The 25741-nt window shown below is 38.6% G+C and overlaps 2 protein-coding genes across 2 annotated transcripts; one reads left to right on the top strand and one right to left on the bottom strand.

The window, feature by feature from the left end:
• Nucleotides 1-1993: 1993 nt before the first annotated feature.
• On the bottom strand, nt 1994-2506 carry LOC145805779 (uncharacterized). The gene has a single exon (XM_082900988.1). The coding sequence runs from the start codon at nt 2504-2506 to the stop codon at nt 1994-1996; it is 513 nt and encodes a 170-aa protein (XP_082757114.1).
• Nucleotides 2507-15164: 12658 nt separating this feature from the next.
• On the top strand, nt 15165-17894 carry LOC114305586 (uncharacterized). The gene is made up of 7 exons (XM_082900987.1): nt 15165-15603; nt 15670-16043; nt 16132-16200; nt 16271-16579; nt 16811-16958; nt 17601-17785; nt 17877-17894. Exons 1-7 carry the CDS (start codon nt 15165-15167, stop codon nt 17892-17894), a joined length of 1542 nt encoding a protein of 513 aa, XP_082757113.1.
• Nucleotides 17895-25741: the final 7847 nt, after the last annotated feature.

Below are 25741 nucleotides of genomic sequence, written 5' to 3'. Positions count from 1 at the left end.
CTTTAGTAGCAAAATAGTATGCTCACATATTCACACCGAAACCGTTGTTCAAGAATGAACATAAGTTCCCTTTATTCATTAAGCACGACATAGTCCACTTACGGAGAATAGAATATTCATATTAACTATTAATCAGAATCATACAGAAGTATACACATTTGTTGAATCATTCATGTACGTTAACATAGTTAACCTGCAATTAACAGAGTGTTAATGGTAACCATTAGCTGTAAATAAAGTGTACTACGATAGTACTACTACTCACAGTGGTAGGTCTCTGATCGCGATGGAACGATGTCCTCCTATCGACTTACAAGTACAGTGCACAACACATAATATGAGATTATACTCGATCCTTTACTTATTCTCTTTGATCATTCAATCAATTAGCCATGGTGGTACCAAGCTCATTATTCCTTAATAAGTTTTACTCCATGTCTCAAAAAACAGGAGAAATCAATAGGAAATGGTTTAGGTGAAGAAATGGTATAAAATTGGTTGACAAAAAGTGAATAGTCGTCACTAATTTGGGCATAACTATTTCTGTATTTAGAATTTTTGAGTGAGACCACCGCCATTGGAAACTAGACTTCCAGATCTTGATTTTAGGCTCAAGAATCACTCAAAACGGAGTCCCGAGAAAAAGATATGCTTATTCAAATTTGGCTGAACAGAGTTGTCTCCCGCACGTGCGGGAAACAGAGCCGCACGTGCGGCCCTGGGCAGTTTGCAGTTCGAAAATGGCTGAAAAATTGGGACTTCTCATTTTCAAAATCAAACCTTCATTCCATGTAAATCAAAGCCCAAAACCCTTTAATACATGACCAATTTCACATTATTAATCTCCATTAAACATCATAACTCAAAATATGATTCAATTCCCAAGCGCAAGAACATAAGAACATAATATAGCCATAGTTGGGGTTCAAAGTTCACATCTCCCATATCAATCCTTGATTTCATGTAATTGATGCTTTAAACATAAGGATTCAAGATAGATGGTCATACCTTAGCTCAATCTTTGTTTTTCTTTTTGTTCTCTTCAATTTCCCTAAGCTTCCATGGTTGATTTTCTTTCTTTTTCTTCAATTTCTTCAAACCCCCATGGATTTGAGAAGCTTGCCTCTCTTTCTCTCTTCTTCTCCTTGAGTTCTCTCTTTCTCACGTGTCTTCCTCTCTCTTTCTACCTTAGATATTTTTAACTCAAATATCTTGAGTTCCCCAACTCACATAACATGTCTCCATATATATAAATATATACACACTTAAGCTTTCCACAATAAGGAGGCCAAACACGCCCTTACGAATCGCACAAAATCAAATTTCAATTAAACTTCCCAGATGACTCTAAAAATTATGTTGATCATAAATATGCCCTTTGTTCCGGTTTCTAAAACCTCTACGGCCTTCAATTTTGCAGTACAAAATTAACCACCCAAACATGCATTAACGAATCAGACAAATTAGAATTCCAATTAATTTTCCCAAATAGTTCTAAAAATTCCCATTAACATACCTGAGCACTCAATTTTGATTTCTGAACCTGTAAAGGTCGTCAATTCCAATCTTAAAGTCATAACTCAACAGATAGTTCTTCAATTCCAATAGATATAATTAAATTAAAACACATTATCCCCTAGTTAAATAAGGATGACTTCTTATACGCATTTTGGGGTTGTTACATGAACAAAACACTAACTTTCATCTTGCTGAGAAAAATCAGCTTAGTAATGAGGTTTGGTGTTGGCAGACCATCAGCTTTTGGTTGCCCCGAGGACCGTGCTGAATCTGCTCAGTGGGACTTAGTAGTATAGTAGTATAGTAAACCGAAAAGAAAACATATGAAAATACAACAATTTTGAAGAAAACAATCTCATTGTTTCATTACATCATAAGTAGAAAGGATTCCAACAAAAGCAAGGAAGATTACATAAGTGAGAAGGGTTAAGCCAAAAGTAAAGAAGATTACATTTAAAAGTAGAACAACTTTAGATTAGTCGCGTTCCATGGTTTGGGAATAGCTCGGCCATCCAAAGTCTTCTATGTGGTATGCCCCCTTTCTAGCCAAACCGGTAATTTTGTACGGTCCTTCCCAATTTACTCCCAGTTTTCCTTTACTCGGCACAAGAATATTGCCCATCACTTTACGCAAAACCCAATCTCCAATTTCGAACAATTGTGGGTGCATGGTCTTGTTATATTTCTTTGGCAACTCTTGTTGGTAAAGCGCAATGTGAGTTAGTGTTTTCTCCCTTCTTTCTTCAACAAGGTCCAACTCTAAGGCAATGGCTTTACCATTCAAATCTGGCTCAAAGTTCTCAGTTCTAATGGTTGGCATGCTAATTTCCAGCAAAACATCTGCCTCTATGCCATAGGCCATGTCAAAAGGCGTCTCCCTGGTTGACCTCCTTGGAGTAGTTCTATACACCCAAAGCACATTAGGGAGTTCCTCGGCCCATCTCCCTTTGGCTTTCTCCAGCCTCTTTTTCAGCTCGTCAAGAATCATTTTGTTTGAATCTTTGGCTTATTCGTTTGACTGAGGGTAGACTAGTGTGTAATTGTAGAACTCTATCTTTAATTCTCCACAAATCCCCTGAAGATCTTTCTATCAAATTGTGTGCCATTGTCTAAAATTAATGCCGATGGGACTCCAAACCGAGTGATCACATTCTGGTAAACGAACTTCTTTACATCTTTTTCTTTGATAGAGGCCAAGGGTTCAGCTTCAACCCATTTGGTGAAATAATTTGTTGTTGCGATGAAGAACTTACGATTGCCCAGTGCGGTTGGAAGTGGCCCAACAATGTCCAGTCCCGAGAGAGCAAAAAGCCAAGGGCTTGTTAGAGGTACGAGTTCTCTGGCCAGTTGATGGATTTGGTGTGTAAATTTTTGGCATTTCTAGCACTTCCATACATACTTCTGAGCGTCTGTTGCATGCACGACCACCAATACCTTTGAGAGATAGCTCGGTAGGCCAATGGCCTCCCCTCAATATGGCTTCTACACATGCCCTCATGAATTTCGAAGAAAAAGACCTCTGTCTAGCTGGGGTGAACACACTTTAAGTACAATTTAGTGAAAGACTTCTTATACAATGCTTTGGATGAGAAAATCCAAAACCGTTCAGACTTAGCCTAGATTTTGTTCACTTTTTTCTTCTTAGTTGGGAAGGTTCTGTCCTTTAGAAAGGTGATGGTGGGATCTATCATGATGGCCCTAGCTCAAAGCAAAACACCTCAATTACTTCTGGCTCTTCGATGTTTGGTTTTGGCAAGAATTCAATCAGGAAGGGGTTGGGAGTTGCAAGGTTTGCCATAGATACTAGACTGACTAATTCATCTACCTTGATGTTTTGTTCTTGACCGATCTGTGCTACTCTTATTGCTTGGAACTTCTTGATCTCTTCCCTCACCAAAGCTTGATACTTTGCCATTCTATCATCTCTGGTTTCGTATTTCCCTAACACTTGGTTCACCACTAGCTTTGAGTCATTATAAACCATCAGATCAGTTGCTTTCATATGCCAGGCACTTTTTAGCCTAACAACCAGTGCTTTATATTCAACTTCATTGTTTAATGCAGGAAACCCTAGTCTAATCTTGCTCAATCACAAGACTATCTGGAGAGATTAAGGCAACTCCTAGCCTGGCTCTATGTCAGTTTGATGCCACGTCGACAAAAAGCTTCCACATTTCACCAATGAACAACTTTCAACAATCCGTCGGATCTTCAAAGTTCTTTAATTTGGAGTTAAGATGATTTCTTTGTGTGACTTCTTCGAATGTACTTCCAACTCGCTGGTCAGCTGTCTGACCATTTCCTCGAAGATTGCCTCACTTCGGCATTGGGTACAATAAATTGCATTACTGGTTCCAAACCCAAGGGCATGCTATTAGACTGAGCAGATAGTGGAAAAGGTTCATCTTGGTGCAAAGTGGTTGTTAGCCAGACTGTCTTCGCATTAATTGATTTCTCTTGCTTGGTTGTTTGAGTTAGGTCAACGGGGCAAACCGGGTGAGTTTCAAGGGAGAATTTAGCCACAAAATTTGCTGAGGCTGGCACCTTAATTGTAATTTTGGGTTGGAACTTGAGTTATACTATCCTAGTTCAACCTGTTATTTTAAGATACTGCTAGAAAAATCTACCCTCTTAAACAATGCTTTCAGCGGGAATTTCCTTAGCACCACTATTGCATGAGTGTGAAAATAGTGTGCTAGCTTTCTAGAGGCCATCATAAGTGCCAAAGCAAGTTTCTCTAGGGGTAGGTAACTCGACTCTACATGGAGCAAACTTTTGCTCACAAAAAAGATAGGCAGGTGTTGTATTCCATCAACCCAAACGAGTACCGCACTAATAGCATGCTGAGAAACGACCAAGTACAGGAAAAGTTCTTCGTTGGGCTTTGGAGTCACCAAGAGTGGAGCAGCGGATAGGTATGCCTTCAAATTTGTTAGAGCTTGGTTACATTCTTCGTCCCAAAGGAAGTTGGACCTAAGAGATTGGAAGAAAGGCCTATAATGATATGATGACCGCCTAATAAATCTATTAAGCATGGCTGCCATCTCGGCAATATGTTGCACGTTCTTTGTGGAATTTTGCTGCTCTAACTCTTGTATTGCCTTTATCTGTGAGGGCTTTGCTTCTATTCCATGGTTTGTCACCAAGAAGCCTAAAAATTTCCCCAACCCCGTGGCGAATGTGCACTTGGATGCATTCAAGCGCAACTTGTGACGCTTGAGGATTTCAAATATTTCAACAAGGTCGGCCAGATAATCAGATTCAAACTTGCTTTTGACCACCATGTCGTCAATGTAGGCCTCCATTATACGGCCGAGCAAAGGAGCAAACATTTTGGTGATCATTCTTTGAAAGGTTGCCCCTGCATTCTTCAAACTGAAAGGCATGACCTTGTAATAATACAACCCTCTTAGGGTTGTGAAGGAAGTGATCTCTCTGTTCGACTCGTACATGGTTATATGGTGATAGCTGCGGTATACATCTAAGAAATTGAACCTCATATGCTCGGCTATAAGGTCCACCAATTGGTTGATTCTAGGTGGCAGGAAGCTATCTTTAGGGCAAGCTTTGTTGACTATCTTGTAGTCGATGCAAACTCGCCACTTTTCATTCTTCTTCGGTACCACCACTTGTTGAAAATCCATTTGGGTAGTGCACCTCTTGGATTGCCCTTGCTTCTAACAAGTTTTTGACCTCCTTTGCAATCACCTCGGCGTGATGGAAGGCTAATCGCTGAGTTCGTTGTATGACCGGCCGGGAATTCAGAAAGACATTGAACTAATGGAAAATGAAGCTTGGATCAATGCCAGGCATATCGTAATGTGTCCAAAAAAACACTTCCATGTTAGAAATCAAAAAGTCCACAATTTCCAACCATTCTTTGCTAGACAAAGATGATTCTAGCAGAAAGAACTTACTCGGATCATTTTCATCAATTTGGACTTCCACCAAGTCCTCCACAGCCTTCTCTTTAGCTTTATTGCCAACATTGACTAGGACTTCTTTGTCCTTCGGTCCTTCGATCCTTCGATCATCTGGACGAAGCCTTTAGCAGCCAGGCTACCATTTACCACAACAAAGCATTGCTTTGACATCATTTGGTCTCCCCAAACTTCTTCTATCACCTCAGATATTGAAGGGGAGCACATTATTTGGTGATAAGTTGATGCCACTGCTTGTATGACATGCAACCATCCTCTTCCAACAATTAGGTTGTAGGTAGAAAACACATTCAGCACCCAAAACTCCACTTTCTTGGTGACCGAGACTGCTTTTATCGGCAATATGATCTTGCCCAATGGCCATTTGGGCTAAGAATTAAAGTCGACCAAAGGAAAAGTTGCTAGTGCCAAGTCTTTGTTCTCCAACTTCAGCTGCTTAAAGGCATCATCATACATTATCTCGACCGAACTGCCTTGGTCAATCAAAATCCTTTTGATGTCGAAGTCTTTGATACGTAGAGTGACAACTAGTGCATTGTTATGGTGATTCTAAATCCTCTCTAAGTCCTTGCTCGAAAAAGTCATAATATCTTTCATCTCAGTTCTGCCTTTCTTATTGACCAACTGAACAAACAGTACCTACCTCATGTGCTTCACTTTTTTAATCACCCCCTGAGCTCACTTATTCGTCTCGGCTCAATGATCCCATGGATCATGTTGATGACTTCTTGAAGGAGAGCATCTAGAATAGCTAGGTTGTTAGGCTCGGCCTATCCTTGTGATGCCGCTTTAATGCCTCTATCAATGTACCGGTCTAAATGTCCTGCTGCAATCAACTCTTCCAAGTGTTGTTTCAAAGGCATGCAATCTTCTGTGCAGCGCCCTTGTTCATCGTGGTAAGTGCAACGGTACCTTGTATTGAACCCCCTTTGAAGATCCCCCAATTTGACCAGCCACCAGACGTATGCCTCATCACTGATTTCATTTAAGATATGATAGATCGGTATCTTAAAGATTGCAATGATGCCAGTCTGGGCTTTCAACTTTCTTCTGGCATCTTCCTCCTCATCACAAGGATTGTTAGCTCGGTCATTGTTTCTATTTTGGTTTCGGTTGTTGTGGTTAGTGCTACAGTTGTGTTCTCTTCTGTGGTTGTTTGGATGGTTATTCTCCCGTCCGACCGTGTGAACTTTCTTGGCAACTCTTTTTTCTGCCTCCACCAGATTTGTCTTCACGGTGACCCCGCCCGCATCATCCTCAACCGTTATGTTTTCGTTGATTCTTTGCATCAATAACTCTATCGTCGAGGGTTAATTCATTGTAAGCAAGTCTCTTAGCCTATGTCTGACTAGAAGGCTAGGCTTGTATTAAGGGATAGCTAGGTTGGTGGGGCAATCATGAATCTCATTAAATGCTTCCCAATATCTGGCATTATATGCCTTCAGTGACTCTCCTTGTCCTATGTTTACTCCTAGAAGATGGTCAACTTCCTTTGGCGTTGTTGTATTTGTCTCAAATCTGGTGACGAACGCCTTTGCCAGTTGCTGCCAACCATGGATGCTTCCCTATGGCAACCCCTTAAACCATTTCAGGCCCAACTCGCCCAAACTTGATGGGAAGAGAATTCACATTAAGGCATCGTTGCACCTATGAACAACCATGACATGCCGAAAATGGATTACGTGCAGGTAGGGATCGATTTTCCTATCATAGAGGTCGATCTTGGATTGGTGAAAGCCTATGGGAAGAGGCGCATTCTCAATCTCAAGGGAAAAAGGGGTGACGTTCAGTCTCGCCAAATCTCTATCTACAAGTGTGCGCAACGCAACATGTGGCGATGACATTATGACCTCTTTACTACCATGGGACCTAGAGGCCAGCCTCTGCAATGCCGGTACCTTTTTGGCCTCTCTCCATCGTGCTCTCTCTTCCAAGATGTCACTCAGGTCCTCCGATCGAGCGAAGTAAGAATATTTGGACGTCATCCATGGATGTGAGCGGCAATAACTGTTGTCCTAAGTATAGGACTTCTTCGTCAGTGATGTGGAACTACTAGTTCTAAAGCTTCTGGATATAGATAGCGCAGGCATCTCTTGCCTCCTTTGATCACCTGAGCAATGGGATTAGGCGTGCTTATTATGATTCTCCACTCTAGCTACTAAAACGCCCCCAAAATAATACAATAACTACTACCCAAACACATATTAATAATAGCATGAATCACAGTAAATAGTCTTTTCATTACATGGAGTTAATACTTACAAAAGAGTTTGAGAAAGAGATAAATGTCCTATCGGCTTACACTTTTCCAAGTCTTGACTTGGTTACAACAAAATGAGCTTCGCTCAATTACAAATTTAGCCCTAGGCTATACAAAATAAACAAAACATGAAGCCCTTGCTTCCTAAAATGTTCTTTCAATGCTATCACCTCGGTGGAGACATGCCATCATTACCTGAAAATGTTATTCCCAAATAGGGTGAGCCACAACCCAGTAGAAATCATCTAACACAGTATATGAAACTTAGCAAAGATATAAGTGCACTATGCATACACAACGTCAGTGATAGAGACATCCACAAGTATATAGTCACAAGGTACCAATTCCCTTTCATCTCATTACATGGATCAATTTCATTATCTTTTTAACAATCTAAATAAGACTTCAACTCATTAGTTCCACAATCACATCAACAATGCATGAACACTTCAAAATTTTCTTTTGCAGAAATTTCATCTGCGGGGCAGCCGTCAAACGGGACCCATGTAAACGTAGGCTATACAAGCATTACAATTGCCATTTTATGGATATTTTGTCCGCGGGCTAGGCACCCGTGTATAAATTTCGAGACTTTCACCCAAGACACTCCAGCCAACTTAATTATAATGGAGTCCAACCCATTTCTCCTCCCAAACAATCATTCATACATACGCAATGTATATAAACACAACCAAACAATAGAGTACATCCCCTTTCATTCCCAAGTAATCACACATGCACAATGTATATAGACACGGCCATATTCAATGACAACCATCAAAGATTAGTTTCAGTTTGCCTAATGCACATGCCATTTCTACAACAATCGAAGTTATCCTCCACCGATAACCCAATATCGATATTTCTAAACAGATAAACAATCTCATGACAGATAATTTATTCAAACTTCCAAAGAAATGAGTTAATACATAACCAATTCCACCATTCATGTCTATATCCTCTCAATTCCACATTTCCAATGCCAATTTCAATTATTTATAAAAATAATTATGATAGTCATTTTAGGGCAAAATTCCCCTTTTCCCCAAAATATTAACCATGTGCCAAAATCATCAAATTAGCCTCAATGCAACACCATTTTCAAACCCTACAAGCATTTATTTCATCTTCACCCAAAACCCCTCTATCTATTTTGTACACAAACCCTAGGTTTATTTAAAACATCCCCAAATCACTCCATTGTTACACAAGAGACAATAACTAAGCTAAATATCATATAAAAGTGTAGAAAGATCCCTACCTCAAAGGAAGAAGATGAGCCAAATGAGAGGAAAACTCCAAGAACGCCGAAACCCAGTTCTAATCAGATCAAAAAGTAGATCTTGGCGAGCTCCACCTTTTTCCCAAAGGCACTAGGGTGGAAATCTCAATGGATCTAGATGAAATCTTAGAGAGAAGGTGATTTGTAGAGAGAGGGGCTCAAGAACAAGCTTTTGGAAAGTTTTAGAGATAGAGAGATATGAAAAAGTGGTTCAAAATATCATCTTCTCGGACTGTTATACGAGCAGTCTGCTCGAGCGTGGAAAGCCCCACTCGAGCATTAGACACAAAGTTCCGCTCAAGTGTGAAAGTTGGCGCTTAAGCGTAGATTACACAATTCTAGAAGTTTTGCAGACGAAGGTCCCCGCTCGAGTGTGGAACTGGACGCTCGAGCGTCCAATGTATACTTCCAGTGTTTTCAGACCTACAACAGAAATACTGAGATTTGACGAATCCCGCTCGAGCATGAGAATGGCCGCTCGAGCAGAGGAGTAAAATTTGTGAAGCCCGCTCAAGCACAAGAAATCTCGCTCAAGTGGAAGTGCCAAAATCTGGGCAATAAAAGTTTGAAAAGAAAGGTAACCAACCTGCCCCAAACGCACAACTACAACCCGATAACCAAAATAAAGGGAAAGACAACGGAAAGAGATATGAATAACTATTCAAAACCAAACCAACCCGAGTCCAAAATGCAATAAGTAATGGGTCAAAACTGGAATCGCTATAACCTCCCCCCTTTAAAGAATTTCGTCCCCGAAATTGCAAATTAAATTCAAAATTGAAAATAAACCATTCACTACTGTGTCATTCTTACAGGTTGAACACCATGATACATTCTCGATTATCCATTCCCATCGCCTTGATGCACAAGTCTCAATTTAAGATAAAATTTTCAATTTTCCAAAACATTTACAATGTTTAATCAAATCCGAGTTCTCAAAACTCACACAGCATATGCAATGCTTTCAAAATAATACAACATCATCAATATTCCATATTCGTAAAATATGTGCAATGTTTCTATTAAATCCATGTTTCCAAAATACTTATAACATATACAATGTACTCATATTGAAACATATACAACGTCTTTACATTCCATTTACATAATGAAAACCTTAACATAAAACTAAACATCAACAAATAACTCCGGATGTTTTTCACGAACTTCCAATTCGGGCTCCCAGGTTGCTTCCTCAACCCCGTGGTGTTTCCACAAAACTTTAACTAAAGGAATTGTCTTGCCTCGTAAGACTTGGTCCCTTCTATCCAAGACTCTCACCGGTCTCTCCTCATATGAGGCACCCTCATCTACCTCCAAGTCGGTCCAATCCAACACGTACAATGGATCCAGCTCATACTTTTGAAGCATACTAACATGAAACACGTCATGAATCCCGAAAAGTTGTGGCGGCAATGCCAATCGATAAGCAACCTCCCCAATTCGCTCAAGGATCTCAAAAGGGCCAATAAACCAAGGGGACAACTTCTCACTCTTCTCAAATCTCATCAAACCTCGCTTAGGCGATATTTTCAAAAACACATGGTCTCCTACCTCAAAAGACAAGGGCCATCTCCTACGATCAGCATAACTTTTCTGATGACTCTAAGCCGTAACCAATCTCTTACAAATGAGCGCTACCTTCTCTGTCGTTTCTCACACCAAATATGGGCCTAGCAAAGGTGCATCACCCACCTCGGCCCAACACACCAGAGACCTACAAGGTCGGCCATACAAGGCCTTAAATGGTGCCATGCCAATACTCGACTAAATACTGTTATTGTAGGCAAACTCCACTAAGGGCAGGTGCCTCTCCTATGACCCCTTAAAATCAAGTACACAACCTTGAAGCATATCCTCAAGGATTTGAACAGTATACTCGGATTGCCCGTCAGTCTGAGGATGATACGCAGTATTAAAGGTCAATCTGGTGCCCAAGGCACTTTGTAAGCTCTGTCACAACCTAGCTGTAAAACGCGGATCTCTACCCAAAACTATAGTCACAGGGATCTCGTGTAACCTCACTATGTCCCTGATATACAAGTCGGCAAGATAATCTACCGAATCACTTACGCGCATAGGAATAAAATGCGCTGACTTGGTTAACTAGTCAACTACCACTCAAATGGCATCACTAACCCGTTGAGTCCTCGGAAGGCCCACAATAAAATCCATCGTGACATGCTCCCATTTTCACTCAGCTATAAGTAAGGGTTGCAGCAAACTAGCTGGTCTCTGATGTTCAGCCTTCACTTGCTGACAAGTAAAGCACTTTGATACAAAAAACTGGTGACTCAGATCACGATACATCTTTGTGCCTCTCGAATGCACCGCAAGGCGTGAATGGTGAAATTGTTGAAGTACTTCCTCTCGGCAAGACTCCGGTACAAACAAACGGTCACGGTATCTCACACTCTGGTTAGGATACACATTCAAGCCCCGTTTTATTTTCCCATTGGCAATTTTCTCCCTGAAGGTTTCTACCTTAAGATCACTCCTCTGCACTTCTAACACTTGATTCACAAGTGTAGGTTGTGCAACCATAGAAAATAAGGCTGCAGATTCAACGGACTCACCAAGGTGCAAGTCAAATTCCCCAAGAGCACCCAACATTTCCAATTCCTGGATGGAAATACAAGCTACATTACTACTAGATTTACTACTCAAAGCATTGGCTACAACATTGGCCTTCCCCGGATGGTAATGCAACTCGAAATCATAATCCTCTATAAATTCCATCCACCTTCTCTGCCTCAAATTTAAGTCTTTCTGTGTAAACAGATATTTTAGACTCTTATGATCAGAAAACACCTCAAATCTCTCACCATATAGATAGTGCCTCCAAATCTTCAAGGCAAATATCACAGTTGCTAACTCTAGGTCATGAGTAGGGTAATTCCTCTCATGTGTTTTCAATTACCGTGAGCCATAGGTTACTATCTTCCCCTCTTACATCAAAACATAAACTAAACCTTCCCGTGAAGCATCACAGTAAACCAAGTAACCCAAACCCCTCTCCAGAATAATCAATGCTAGAGTAGTGGTAAGTCTAACTTTGAGCTCTTGGAACGAATTCTCACAATTCTCATCCCACACAAATTTGACTCCCTTCCTCGTTAGCCTAGTTAAAGGTGAAGCTAGCTTTCAGAAATCTTTCACAAACCTCCGATAGTACCTGGCCAGCCCCAGAAGACTACGAATCTTAAAGGCATTCTTAGGTTGTGCCCAATCTTTCACCACCTCTATCTTGGATGAATCTACAGTCACCCCTTCCCCGAATACCACATGGCCTAAGAACTTAACTTCTTTCAGTCATAACTCACATTTCCTAAATTTAGCATACTGCTTATGGGCTCTAAGCAGTTCAAGCACTACCCACAGGTGTTCTTCATGTTGTGAGAACCCGAATATACAAATTAAGTAAATAATTAAATAATAATATTACAATCTCAAATATTTTGGTGGTGAATTCTAAGGTGCAAATTAAATATTATTGGAGGATTCTTTAATTAATTTTTAAACCTAAAATAAATTTATGGTGAAAATTTTTAATTTAGAAACAAGGTTTATTAAAAAAAATAAAAAAAAAAATAGAGAGAGAGGAGGGTGTGACTTAAACTCTAAACCACAAGGTTAATATATAAGACTCCTACCATTTGAGTTACATATAACTTATACATATATTTTATATATTTATTTATTTATTTGACCTATGTGTGCCCACCGCTAGTATAAAATAAAATAAACACAAACCCGACTCTATTATTTGTTCACCACATAGGGCAACAACACAGCAGCCACGGGAGAGGGTTTGAGAGAAGGAAAAAAAAGAAGAAGATGTTGCAATCAAAGAACTTTTGGGTGTGTTGTGTTGTGTGTGATCATCAAAGGTTAGCCCTCCTTGGTTTTCTTCTCTTCTTTCTTTGTTCTTCATCCTTATTCTATAATTATTTTATTCATTCATGGAGAGGTTGTAGGTTTATGTAGTTTGTATATATATACTGTTAAGAAATTTGAGGAGTTAAATTTATGTATAAAGAATGGTGTAATTCATAGTCCAAAAATTCTGCACAGAATCACAAACTTTAAAAATCAGGAAACCATATCAAACGGATGAATTTTAATACGAAATTTTTACAGTAGATTAATTACATATTTAATTGCATATCTAATTGTTTTCATAATTTTTGGGAGTCAAAATCCATATAAATTGAGGTATTCAAATCTGTCTAGGAAACCAGTCCGAAATAGTAAATTCGGGAGTGTTGTTCTCTTTGGGTTTAAATCCAAAAATTATCAAATTAGTGTCATTAGAACCGGTTACGAGTCTAGTTTCGTACGTTTTTGGCCTTGCATTGATTGCTCTTATATATTAAGAGAACCGTTAATTTCTTTAAAGTGCTGCAGAAAACAACCTGTTTGGATATAATAAATTGTAGATAATTATTTTGATAAGCAAATCAAGTGAAACCAATTGGGTTTGAAACTTAGGATATATTAGATCATATCTGGAGGTTTTTGGAATTTTTCGAATAGCGTGGAGTGGGTTTTGTAATTTTCAAAGTTAGCGAATAGATTGGAAAAAACTTGTTTAAAACTCTGTTTTATCTTAAAGTTATTTTTATTTAAGTTTCGATCGGAACCCATGTCTTGGGTGATTTTAAACCTTGAAGAACATGAACTTAGGTAATATTTAAGAGTAACGGTGAGTTGGGTTGAGCCATGTTAGTGCGCTCTAGTTTGAGGTTACTTAGTTCCTATTTTTTTTAGTATTTTTAAATTAGTTGTGACGTGTAGTTTTTATACTTGGTTCAGGGCACTAGTTGGACTTTTACACTCTATACGAGGATTATATTATTTCGTTTTCAGGTGAGTAGTTTCATGCTACGTATTTTTATAAATGTAACCCTACCCTGAACTGTTGGAAAATTAAATTGTTGTTTCAAGACTAAACTGTTTTGATAAATTATTATATTATCAATTGAATCAAATTATTTCTGAAACATGTGTGAACTTGGCATACTGTAAACTATTTGTTTTGGTCTCATGTTTATAATGATGAACCACCATGTTTTGCGAAACTGATGTGTATTGATTATTGGGACCATGTGTGTATTTAGTCCAGGGAAATTATTCCACTATGTGTGGTGACTCTGGCCACTAGGGAACAGATCCGGGTTGGACCATGATGACTCTAGTGCTCAACAATTGTAAGGAAAAGACCTTTAAAAACAACTAGGTGACCTTCAATCGGATCGTCTTTGAGAAAAGGCCCAGGTGCCACCCTGAGGATGACTCTTAGTTCGGTATTGGATCCAACGGGGCTTATAGCCTTGAGAACTGTGTGGCAGATTATTTGTTTTTCTTGGTACCCAGAAAATTATTGGTGTTCATGTTATAATCTGTTTTAAGTAGAAAATGTTGTTTATCATGTTCTTGCGAGACATGAGTATTTTAAGTATTGAACTGTTGAACCTTCTTTTTGAAACAGATTGTATTTACCAAACTGTATGCCAATCTAGTTTCTGTGATATATATCTTATTTTGGAATTGAACCCTGTTTTGAAAACTACATTTACTATCCATGTTGCTACTCACTGAGCTATCAGCTGACTTAGTTGTTTACCATTTCCAGGTGTTAGAAGGACTTAGAGTCGACTCATGGCGTAGCGGGGACTCAATTACATGGACCTCTAGGGCATTTATTTAATTTATTTTAGGTTGCTTTGTCGAGTTTTGTGCATACATTGTGGTTGGATTTTATTTAGAATTATTTTATTTTGTGGGCGGTTTGTGTTCCATTTAGTATATATATGTTTTTAGAAAGTTGGTTATGACTTGTTTTTCACTTGTGGTATGTCACTGGATTGAGTGTTGATTTATTTATTTCTGGGCTATGATCACATTTATTCTTTATGGTTTTGGGTTCATGTTTAGGCTTACGTGTGCCTTGGGCTAAGTCCCTATGGGCCACGGCCGGTCATGCCCAGATTTGGGGTGTGACAATTGTGGTATCAGAGCTATAGATTTATCAAGTTACATACCTTGCATTTCATCATTTAGACGAGGTCCGAGTCCCTATAGTACTTAGTAGTGTTTGGTTAAGTTAGTTTTGTTTAAGCTTGTGTTGAATCGTTCTTGATTTCATTTTGAAGGTTAAGAGATGGCACCTAGGAGAAGAAGTGTCAATGCTCTTGGAACTGATCAACCAGTTGCTAATCGTAGAGTTCCCCCTGTTCCTATACCCCCTACCGCACCACCTGTTGCTCCAGTCGTCCCTAAAGCACCAGGAGTTGTTCCTGCTGCACCAACCGCTCAGGTTTTACAGTCATTGTTGGGATTACTGAATAGTCATGTAGCCCCACAACCAGCAGTTCACCCAACTTTAACTTTGGATAGAGGTTCCTTATTTGAGAGGTTTATGAAGGCAAAACCTCCAGAATTTCATGGAACAGTGGACCCTACGGAGGCATGGGTACTAGAGATGGAGAAAATATTTGATGTTCTAGGTTGTTCAGCAGACCAGAAGGTGGCCTTCGCAGCTTTTAGGTTCAAGGGTCAAGCAGAGCATTGGTGGCGCATGTTGAAGCGTCAATATGAGGGTAGAGAAACATAGCTAGTGTGGAGCAAGTTTCTAGAATTGTTTAATGAGAAATACTTCCCTGAAGCGGTGCGAAGGCAGAAGCAAGTGGATTTTCTCAATTTGAAGCAAAATGACATGTCGGTGGCTCAGTATGAAGCCAAGTTTGCGGAGTTGTCGAGGTATGCCCCACATCAGGTGGCCATAGAGGAAGATAGAGTGATGTTGTTTGAGAATGGCTTGCGGTCAGAGATCTATGCAAAAGTAGCTATTTTGGAGATGAAGACATATTCTGCATTGGTAAGCAAGGCATTACTAGCTGAAAGGGGAGTAGAAGAGGAAAAGAGAGCTGAGGAACAAAAGGCTAAGGAACCACAAAACAAGAGACTTAGAGGGGAGAGACAAGTAGAGCATCGTGGTGGTGGTAGCAATCCTAGCAAGAAGCCTTACACCCAAGGCCAGGTTAGCAATGGCATGAGGCAGCAGAATCGGAGGATTTGTGATAAATGTGGTAAATCACATTCTGTTGGGTATAATTGTGATGGCACAGCTTGAATATGCTTTAAGTGTGGCAAGCCTGGGCATCTCTCTGCACAATGTAGGTCTAAGGGACTGGGAGGTTAGTTAGTAGCACAGTCATCTCAAGGGCAAGGGCAAAGACGAATTTTTATAGCGGTGGGTTTAACCAGAAGCAGAATAATGGCAAAAGTGGGACTACCCAAGGTCAGACATCCGGGAATGGGACTCGGGAAAAGAAATCAGCAGCTACCCAAGGACGTGTTTATGCTCTCACTAGAGAGGAGGCTGAGGTTGCTCCATCTGTGGTGCAAGGTACACTCCTTATATCATTTGTACCTGCCAGAGTTTTAATTGATTCAGGATCTATACATTCTTTTGCTGCACCTAAGTTTCTACGTTGCTTGTCTATTCCTTGTGAGCCTTTGGATGCATGTATTGCTGTGTCTACTCCATTAGGAGAAACAATAGTGTTAGGGGATGTTTGTAGATCTTGTGAGATAAAGTTAGATAGTAGAATTTTTCCAGTGGATTTGATTTCTTTAGAGATGAAGGATTTTGATGTGATTTTGGGGATGGATTGGTTAACGAAGCATCATGCCTCTATTGATTGTTTTAGAAAGAGGGTAGTTTTTGCTATGCCGGGGCAACATGAGTTTTTCTTTCAGGGAGATGTGAAAGGGTCTTCTATTTGTTTTATTTCTTCCCTTCAGGCTAACCGAATGTTGAGAAAAGGGTGTCATGGTTATTTAGCTTGTGTGATGAGTACTGAACAACCAGAGCAGAGGTTAGAGGAGCTACCTGTAGTGAGGGAATTTGTTGATGTTTTTCCAGAGGATCTACCTGGTCTTCCTCCAGATCGTGAGGTTGAATTTTCCATTGACTTGATCCTTAATACAACACCTATCTCTAAAGCACCCTATAGAATGGCACCGTTGGAGTTGAGGGAGTTACAAACTCAGTTACAGGAGTTGCTAGACAAAGGTTTTATTAGGCCTAGTGTTTCACCTTGGGGAGCGCCTGTGCTGTTTGTAAAGAAGAAGGATGGGTCTATGAGATTGTGTATTGATTATAGAGAGCTGAATAAAGTCACAGTGAAGAATAGGTATCCTTTGCCACGCATTGATGATCTATTTAATCAGTTGCAGGGAGCTCAAGTATTCTCTAAAATTGACTTGAGGTCAGGCTATCACCAGTTGAAGGTAAGGGATGAGGATGTTCCTAAGACTGCTTTTAGAACCCATTATGGGCATTATGAGTTTTTGGTGATGCCTTTTGGTCTCACAAATGCACCGGCCGCATTCATGGATTTAATGAACAGAGTATTTAAACCCCAACTGGATAAATTTGTGGTAGTGTTTATTGATGACATCCTAATTTATTCGAGGAGTAAGGAGGAGCATGAGCAGCATTTGAGGGTAGTATTGCAGATCCTTAGGGAGAAGAGATTGTATGCAAAATTTAAGAAGTGTGAATTCTGGTTGAGCAGTGTATCCTTTTTAGGTCATGTAGTGAGTAAAGATGGGGTATCTGTGGATAGTACAAAGGTGTCAGCAATTATTGATTGGCCACGACCTACTTCTGTGACGGAGGTACATAGCTTTCTAGGGCTTGCTGGGTATTACAGACGGTTTGTGGAAGGATTTTCCCGTATTTCTTTGCCACTTACCAATCTCACCAGAAAAGGGGTAAAGTTTGAGTGGAATGATGATTGCGAGCGTAGTTTCCAAGATTTTAAACAGAGATTGACATCAGCTCCATTCCTTGCCTTACCTACAGATGGAGGTGGTTTTGTGATTTATAGTGATGCTTCACGACAGGGTTTAGGATGTGTGCTCATGCAGCATGGGAAGGTGATTGCTTATGCGTCACGACAGTTGAAAGTACATGAGAGAAACTATCCTACACACGACTTAGAGTTAGCAGCAGTGATTTTTGCTCTTAAGATCTGGCGACATTATTTGTATGGAGAGTCATGTGAGATTTACACTAATCATAAGAGTTTGAAGTATATTTTCACACAGAAGGAACTAAATTTGAGGCAAAGAAGATGGCTTGAGTTACTAAAAGATTATGATGTGAATATTTTATATCATACGGGGAAGGCAAATGTGGTTGCAGATGCCTTGAGTAGGAAGGTCGCAGTTGGAGATATAGCTGCTTTGTCTATTGAGAGTTGTTTGGTGGAAGACATGAGACGTTTGAGGCTTGAGGTTGTTACACCTGGTAATAGGGCTTATTGTAATCAATTGATAGTTCAGCCAACCTTGAGAGAACGGATTCGTTTAGCACAGGAGATTGACCCCCAGTGTGAGCGTATTGAAGGAGAGATGGCAGAGGGTAAGAATGTAGACTTTGTGGTTAGTGATGACGGGTTGCTTAGATTCCGTAGCCGAATTTGTGTTCCTACTAGTGGTGATTTGAGGAAGGAGATTATGACAGAGGCACATAGTTCTAGTTACAGCATTCATCCTGGAAGCACTAAGATGTATCGGGATCTTCATGAACATTTTTGGTGGAATGGTATAAAGGGAGATATTGCAGAATTTGTGGCTCAGTGTTTGGTGTGAAAACAAGTTAAAGTAGAATATTAGAAACCTGCGGGGAAACTACAACCCTTACCTATACCAGAGTGGAAGCGGGATCATGATACCATGGACTTTGTGTGTGCTTTACCTTGTACTAGTAGTAATCACGATGCAGTTTGGGTTGTTGTTGATAGATTAACCAAGTCAGCACATTTTATTGCAGTTCGGATGAATTATTCTCTAGCTCGATTTGCACAGTTGTATGTGAAGGAGATTGTTAGATTGCATGGTGCACCTGTGTCAATAGTGTCAGATCGGGACCCTCGCTTTGTGTCTAAGTTTTCGGGTACGTTACAATCAGCTATGGGTACTCGGTTAAATTTTAGTTCAACTTATCACCCTCAGACAAATGGGCAATCAGAGAGGACTATTCAAACCCTTGAGGATATGTTGAGGGCTTGTGCTTTGGAGTGGAGAGGTAATTGTGATGATTATTTGCTGCTTATGGAGTTTGCGTATAATAATAGTTATCATTCTAGTTTGGGAGTAGCTCCTTATGAGGCTTTGTATGTGAGGAAGTGTAGGTCTCCTTTGTGTTGGTATGAGGTTAGTGAAAGGCAATGGTTGCGACCTAATTTGGTGGAGGATGCTACAAAAAAAAAAATTAAAATTATCACCATCAGAGAGAGATTATTGACTGCTCAGAGTAGACAAAAAAGTTATGCTAATCATCGTAGGAGAGACTTAGAGTTTCATGTGAGGGATATGGTATTCTTGAAAGTATCACCATGGAAAGGAGTGATCAAGTTTGGAAAAAAAGAGGAAAGTTGAGTTCTAGATACATTGGACCATTTGAGGTATTAGAGAAGGTTAGGGAGGTTGTGTACCGTGTTGTTTTACCCCCTAGGTTAGCAGGAGTGCATAATGTGTTTCACGTGTCTATACTGAGGAAATATGTGCACAATCCCTCGCATGTGATAGATTATGAGCCGCTTCAGATTAGAGAGGATTTTTCGTATGAGGAGATGCCTGTTCAGATTTTGGATTCGAAAGAGAAAATGTTGCGTACAAACGCCATTAAATTGGTTAAGGTACTGTGGCGTAATCATCTAGTTGAAGAGGCAACTTGGGAACGCGAGGATGAGATGCACAAGAAGTGCCCACATCTATTCTCATGATTTACTCAGGTTAGTTTCGAGGACGAAACTTTTCTTTTAGGGGGGGAGAATGTGAGAACCCGAATATACAAATTAAGTAAATAATTAAATAATAATATTACAATCTCAAATATTTTGGTGGTGAATTCTAAGGTGCAAATTAAATATTATTGGAGGATCTTTTAATTAATTTTTAAACCTAAAATAAATTTATGGTGAAAATTTTTAATTTAGAAACAAGGTTTATTAAAAAAAATAAAAAAAAAAATAGAGAGAGAGGAGGGTGTGACTTGAACTCTAGACCACAAGGTTAATATATAAGACTCCTACCATTTGAGTTACATATAACTTATACATATATTTTGTATATATATTTATTTATTTGACCTATGTGTGCCCACCGCTAGTATAAAATAAAATGTTGGACCATTTTAATATCTTATATTTATTTATTGATTTATCTTTTTCATTAATGGGGTTTTATTACTTTGGTAACCTCTTGGTCATAAATAGAGGTTTAATAGAATTTATGAACTTGGTTAATGGTCATTATTTTGATGTAACCATTTTCTTGTTTAATGGTCATTATTTTTGGTGTAACTGTAAGGTCCTTATAGCCTATATATATAGTCTACTCTTTTCTATCTATAGAGATAAGCTATTTTCTATACAAGAGAGATTACTAGCAAAGAAGGGTGTTTTATTAGTGGAGCTTTGGGTTCACCATCTTGTGCAGAGTTGGCCTGAACCATACGACAAGTGGTCGGGCTGTTGTATCCTGGAGGGGACAAGTCATAGTATTGTGACTGCTGCATCGGTATTTGGATTCTTCCTACCGCAGTGGGCTTGATCTCCTTAAAGAAAACGAGATATCCGTGCCTCAGCCTGATCTATTTGTATCTCATTTTCTTTGCATCATTTATCAATAATATTGTTTAGTTTCTGGTATTTTCTCCAACAATTTTAAGGAGATCAACCATGGAACAAGTACCAGAAAAAACCAATGATGGAATTGGAGATCTCAACAAACCTTTCAAGTTCAAGGAGTTCATTTTAAGAGGTGGAAAGGAAAAGTTCGTTTTTACCTTAGCCTTTTGAAAGTTGCATATGTTCTTACCGAAAAGAATCCGAACAAAATCCCAACCGAGGAGATGAATGATGAAGACTATGAGGCACATGAAGCAAAAGTGGAATAAGGCTGGTTTTAAGCAAACTATGGAATCTGATCAATATGTGATTACCAAGAAGGGTATTTTTGTGGGTAAGGGTTATGCTTGTGATGGGATGTTCAAATTGAATGTTGAGATTAATAAACCATCTACTAATTCGGTTTACATGTTGTCTTCTATTAATTTGTGGCATGCTCGCTTGTGTCATATAAATAGTAAATATGTGGGAATCATGAGTAGTTTAGAATTAATTCCTAAAGTGACAAAAATTTTTGAGAAATGTGAAGTTTGCAGTAAAGCAAAAATTACCAAGAGGCCTCATAAAAGTGTTGAAAAAAATACCGAATTGCTAGAATTTAAAGAATTCCTTCTTGAAGTGGAAAATCAATTCGGTAAAAAGATTAAAAGAATTAGAAGTGATAGAGGCCGGGAGTATGAATCTCTAGGATTCAACTCTTTTGTTCAGTCATTGGGAATTATTCATGAGACTACTCCACCATATTCACCTTCATCAAATGGCGTAGCTGAAAGAAAAAATAGAACGTTAATTGACTTGACGAATGCTATGCTTATTGATTCAGGTACTCCCTCAAATTTTTGGGGTGAGGCTATTTTGACAGCTTGCCATGTGATAAATAGAGTGCCACACAAAAAGACTAAAATTGTCCCTTATGAGTTGTGGCGAGGGCATAAACCAAATTTAGGTTATTTGAGGGTTTGGGGTTGTTTAGCTTTTGTGAGGCTTGCAGATCCTAAACGACCTAAATTGGGTGAACGAGCTACCACTTGTGCTTTTCTTGGATATGCGTTGCATAGTACAGCTTATAGATTTTTTGATATGGAAAATAATATTATTTTTGAATCAGGTGATGCTATTTTTCATGAAAATAAATTTCCTTTCAAATCTAGAAATAGTGGGGGTCAAATAATATCTGAAAATATTTTATCTATGCCTAGCTCTTCTACTCCTTCTCAAGTTTTTCAAGAAAAAGAAAATTTTCAAATTCAACCAAGAAGAAGTAAACGAGCTAGAGTTGAAAAAGATTTTGGCCCTGACTATTATCTTTACAATGTGGAAGAAATTCCTCATACGGTACAAGAAGCTTTATTATCACCTGATGCTATTTTCTGGAGAGAGGCTGTAAATGATGAGATAGACTCACTACTTTCAAATAAAACATGGAAGTTAGTGGATTTACCTCCAGGTTGTAAAACTATTGGGTGTAAATGGGTCCTTCGTAAAAAACTTAAACCGGATGGAACTATTGATAAATATAAAGCGAGGCTTGTCGCTAAAGGTTTTAAGCAACAAGTTGATCTTGATTTCTTTGATACTTTTTCTCCGGTTACTAGAGTAACATCCATTAGACTGTTGATTGCAGTGGCTGCAATTCATGATTTAAAAATTCATCAAATGGATGTAAAAACAGCATTTTTAAATGGAGATCTAGATGAGGAGATTTACATGGACCAACCTGAAGGCTTTGTGGAGCCTGGCCAAGAAAGCAAAGTGTGTAAGCTAACTAAATCCCTTTATGGTTTAAAACAAGCTCCTAAACAGTGGCATGAGAAATTTGATTCCTGCATGCTTGAGAATGGCTATAAGACTAATGAATGTGATAAGTGCATATATTATAAAACTTGTGAGAATGCACATGTGATTATTAGTCTATATGTGGATGATCTACTTATCTTTGGCTCTAATTTGCATATTATAAATGAGACTAAAAATATGCTTAATAGCCACTTTGATATGAAAGATCTTGGTGAAGCTAATTTTATTTTGGGAATTAAAGTTACCAAGACTGAGGATGGCATTTTTCTTGATCAGTCACATTATGTTGAGAAAATGTTAAAGAAATATAATTTTCTAGACTGTAAATATGTTGCTACTCCTTTTGATGCAAGCATACACTTATCTGTTGTAACAAATGAAAAAGAAGTGATTAATCAAAAGGAATATGCTAGTATGATTGGTAGTTTGAGATATATTACTGACTGTACTAGACCTGACATTGCATATGCTGTTGGAGTACTTAGCAGGTTTACTAGCAAACCAAGTCGAGATCATTGGCTAGCCATGGGAAGAATTATGAGATATTTATTTGGAACAAAAAATTATGGTTTGTTTTATAACAAGTATCCTGCGGTACTTGAGGGATATAGTGATGCCGATTGGAACACTTTGTCAGGTGATTCTCTCTCTACCTCGGGTTTTATTTTTACCTTGGGTGGTGGTGCTATATGTTGGAAGTCTAAAAAACAGACGATAATTGCTAATTCTACAATGGAAGCTGAGCTTATAGCGTTAGCTTCAGCATGTGAGGAAGCGAATTGGTTGAGAGATTTGTTACATGAAATTCCTTTTTGGGAAAAACCAATTCCTCCTGTGTTAATTCGTTGTGATAGCACTGTTGCTATTGGTAGAGTGAACAATCATTTTTATAATGGTAAATCCAGACCTATTAGAAGGAAACACAGTAATGTGAGATCCTTTTTGAGTAATGGCATCATAACTGTGAATTATGTAAGATCTTGTGATAATCTTGCGGATCCATTAACCAAGGCCTTGGCGAGAGATAGGGTCTGGAATACATCGAGGGGGATGGGTTTGAAGCCTATAAAATCAAAAACCATGTATGAGGATACCCAACCTAGGGACCAGAGATCCTGTAACTAGGTTCAATGGGAAGAACGAATCATATGGTGGTTGTAAAAATGCACTCTTTAATATTTTGTTATCCATCCCTATGATGTAAGTGCATTTGTCCTGTAATGTTGGAGGGTTGAGTTTTTATACTCTTAATGAAATTCTGTAGCTCTTGTTGAGTGGGGTGTGTAAATTACAGGAACATCCTTGACAGATTTCACCTATGTGAGCATGAAAGTGGGGCCGCTTTCTATGAGAACAAGGCTTATTCTCAAATATGCTCATGAAACTGGGATTAGCACAAGGCCGTAATGTGCTGGCTATTAAAGCTCATGTCAACACCTGGACTATTATGTGTGAGCAGTAATACTTTATTTCCCTTAAGCAGTCATAGTTCAAGTCTGAGACCACTACTGACTCTGGAGTAGAGGTTGCTGTTTCACTAATGAAGGTTCAATGCAGAGCACACCTTCATGATGCATACTAGTCTATCTTTGTTTGGTAATCTCTTTTATCCTTGTTGATATTAAAATGAGTGGGGGATTGTTGGACCATTTTAATATCTTATATTTATTTATGGATTTATCTTTTTCATTAATGGGGTTTTATTACTTTGGTAACCTCTTGGTCATAAATAGAGGTTTAATAGAATTTATGAACTTGGTTAATGGTCATTATTTTGATGTAACCATTTTCTTGTTTAATGGTCATTATTTTTGGTGTAACTGTAAGGTCCTTATAGCCTATATATATAGTCTACTCTTTTCTATCTACAGAGATAAGCTATTTTCTATACAAGAGAGATTACTAGCAAAGAAGGGTGTTTTATTAGTGGAGCTTTGGGTTCACCATCTTGTGCAGAGTTGGCCTGAACCATACGACAAGTGGTCGGGCTGTTGTATCCTGGAGGGGACAAGTCATAGTATTGTGACTGCTGCATCGGTATTTGGATTCTTCCTACCGCAGTGGGCTTGATCTCCTTAAAGAAAACGAGATATCCGTGCCTCAGCCTGATCTATTTGTATCTCATTTTCTTTGCATCATTTATCAATAATATTGTTTAGTTTCTGGTATTTTCTCCAACATAAAATAAACACAAACCCTACTCTATTATTTGTTCACCACATAGGGCAACAACACAGCAGCCACGGGAGAGGGTTTGAGAGAAGGAAAAAAAAGAAGAAGATGTTGCAATCAAAGAACTTTTGGGTGTGTTGTGTTGTGTGTGATCATCAAAAGTTAGCCCTCCTTGGTTTTCTTCTCTTCTTTCTTTGTTCTTCATCCTTATTCTATAATTATTTATTCATTCATGGAGAGGTTGTAGGTTTATGTATTTTGTATATATATATACTGTTAAGAAATTTGAGGAGTTAAATTTATGTATAAAGAATGGTGTAATTCTTAGTCCAAAAATTCTGCACAGAATCACAAACTTTAAAAATCAGGAAATCATATCAAACGGATGAATTTTAATACGAAATTTTTACAGTAGATTAATTACATATTTAATTGCAAATTTAATTTTTTTCATAATTTTTAGGAGTCAAAATCCATATAAATTGAGGTATTCAAATCTGTCCAGGAAACCAGTCCGAAACAGTAAATTTGGGAGTGTTGTTCTCTTTGGGTTTAAATCCAAAAATTATTAAATTAGTGTCATTAGAACCGGTTACGAGTCTAGTTTCGTACGTTTTTGGCCTTGCATTGATTGCTCTTGTATATTAAGAGAACCGTCAATTTCTTTAAAGTGCTGCAGAAAATAACCTGTTTGGATATAATAAATTGTAGATAATTATTTTGATAAGAAAATCAAGTGAAACCAATTGGGTTTGAAACTTAGGATATATTAGATCATATCTGGAGGTTTTTGGAATTTTTCGAATAACGTGGAGTGGGTTTTGTAATTTTCAAAGTTAGCGAATAGATTGGAAAAAACTTGTTTAAAACTCTGTTTTATCTTAAAGTTATTTTTAGTTAAGTTTCGATCGGAACCCATGTCTTGGGTGATTTTAAACCTTGAAGAACATGAACTTAGGTAATATTTAAGAGTAACGGTGAGTTGGGTTGAGCCGTGTTAGTGCGCTCTAGTTTGAGGTTACTTAGGTCCTATTTTTTTTAGTATTTTTAAATTAGTTGTGAC

This window comes from Camellia sinensis, chromosome 13 (assembly GCF_055761805.1).
Source record: "Camellia sinensis isolate YWXY chromosome 13, ASM5576180v1, whole genome shotgun sequence".
NCBI classification, from domain to species: domain Eukaryota; kingdom Viridiplantae; phylum Streptophyta; class Magnoliopsida; order Ericales; family Theaceae; genus Camellia; species Camellia sinensis.
This window is presented reverse-complemented; position numbering and strand designations above follow the sequence as displayed.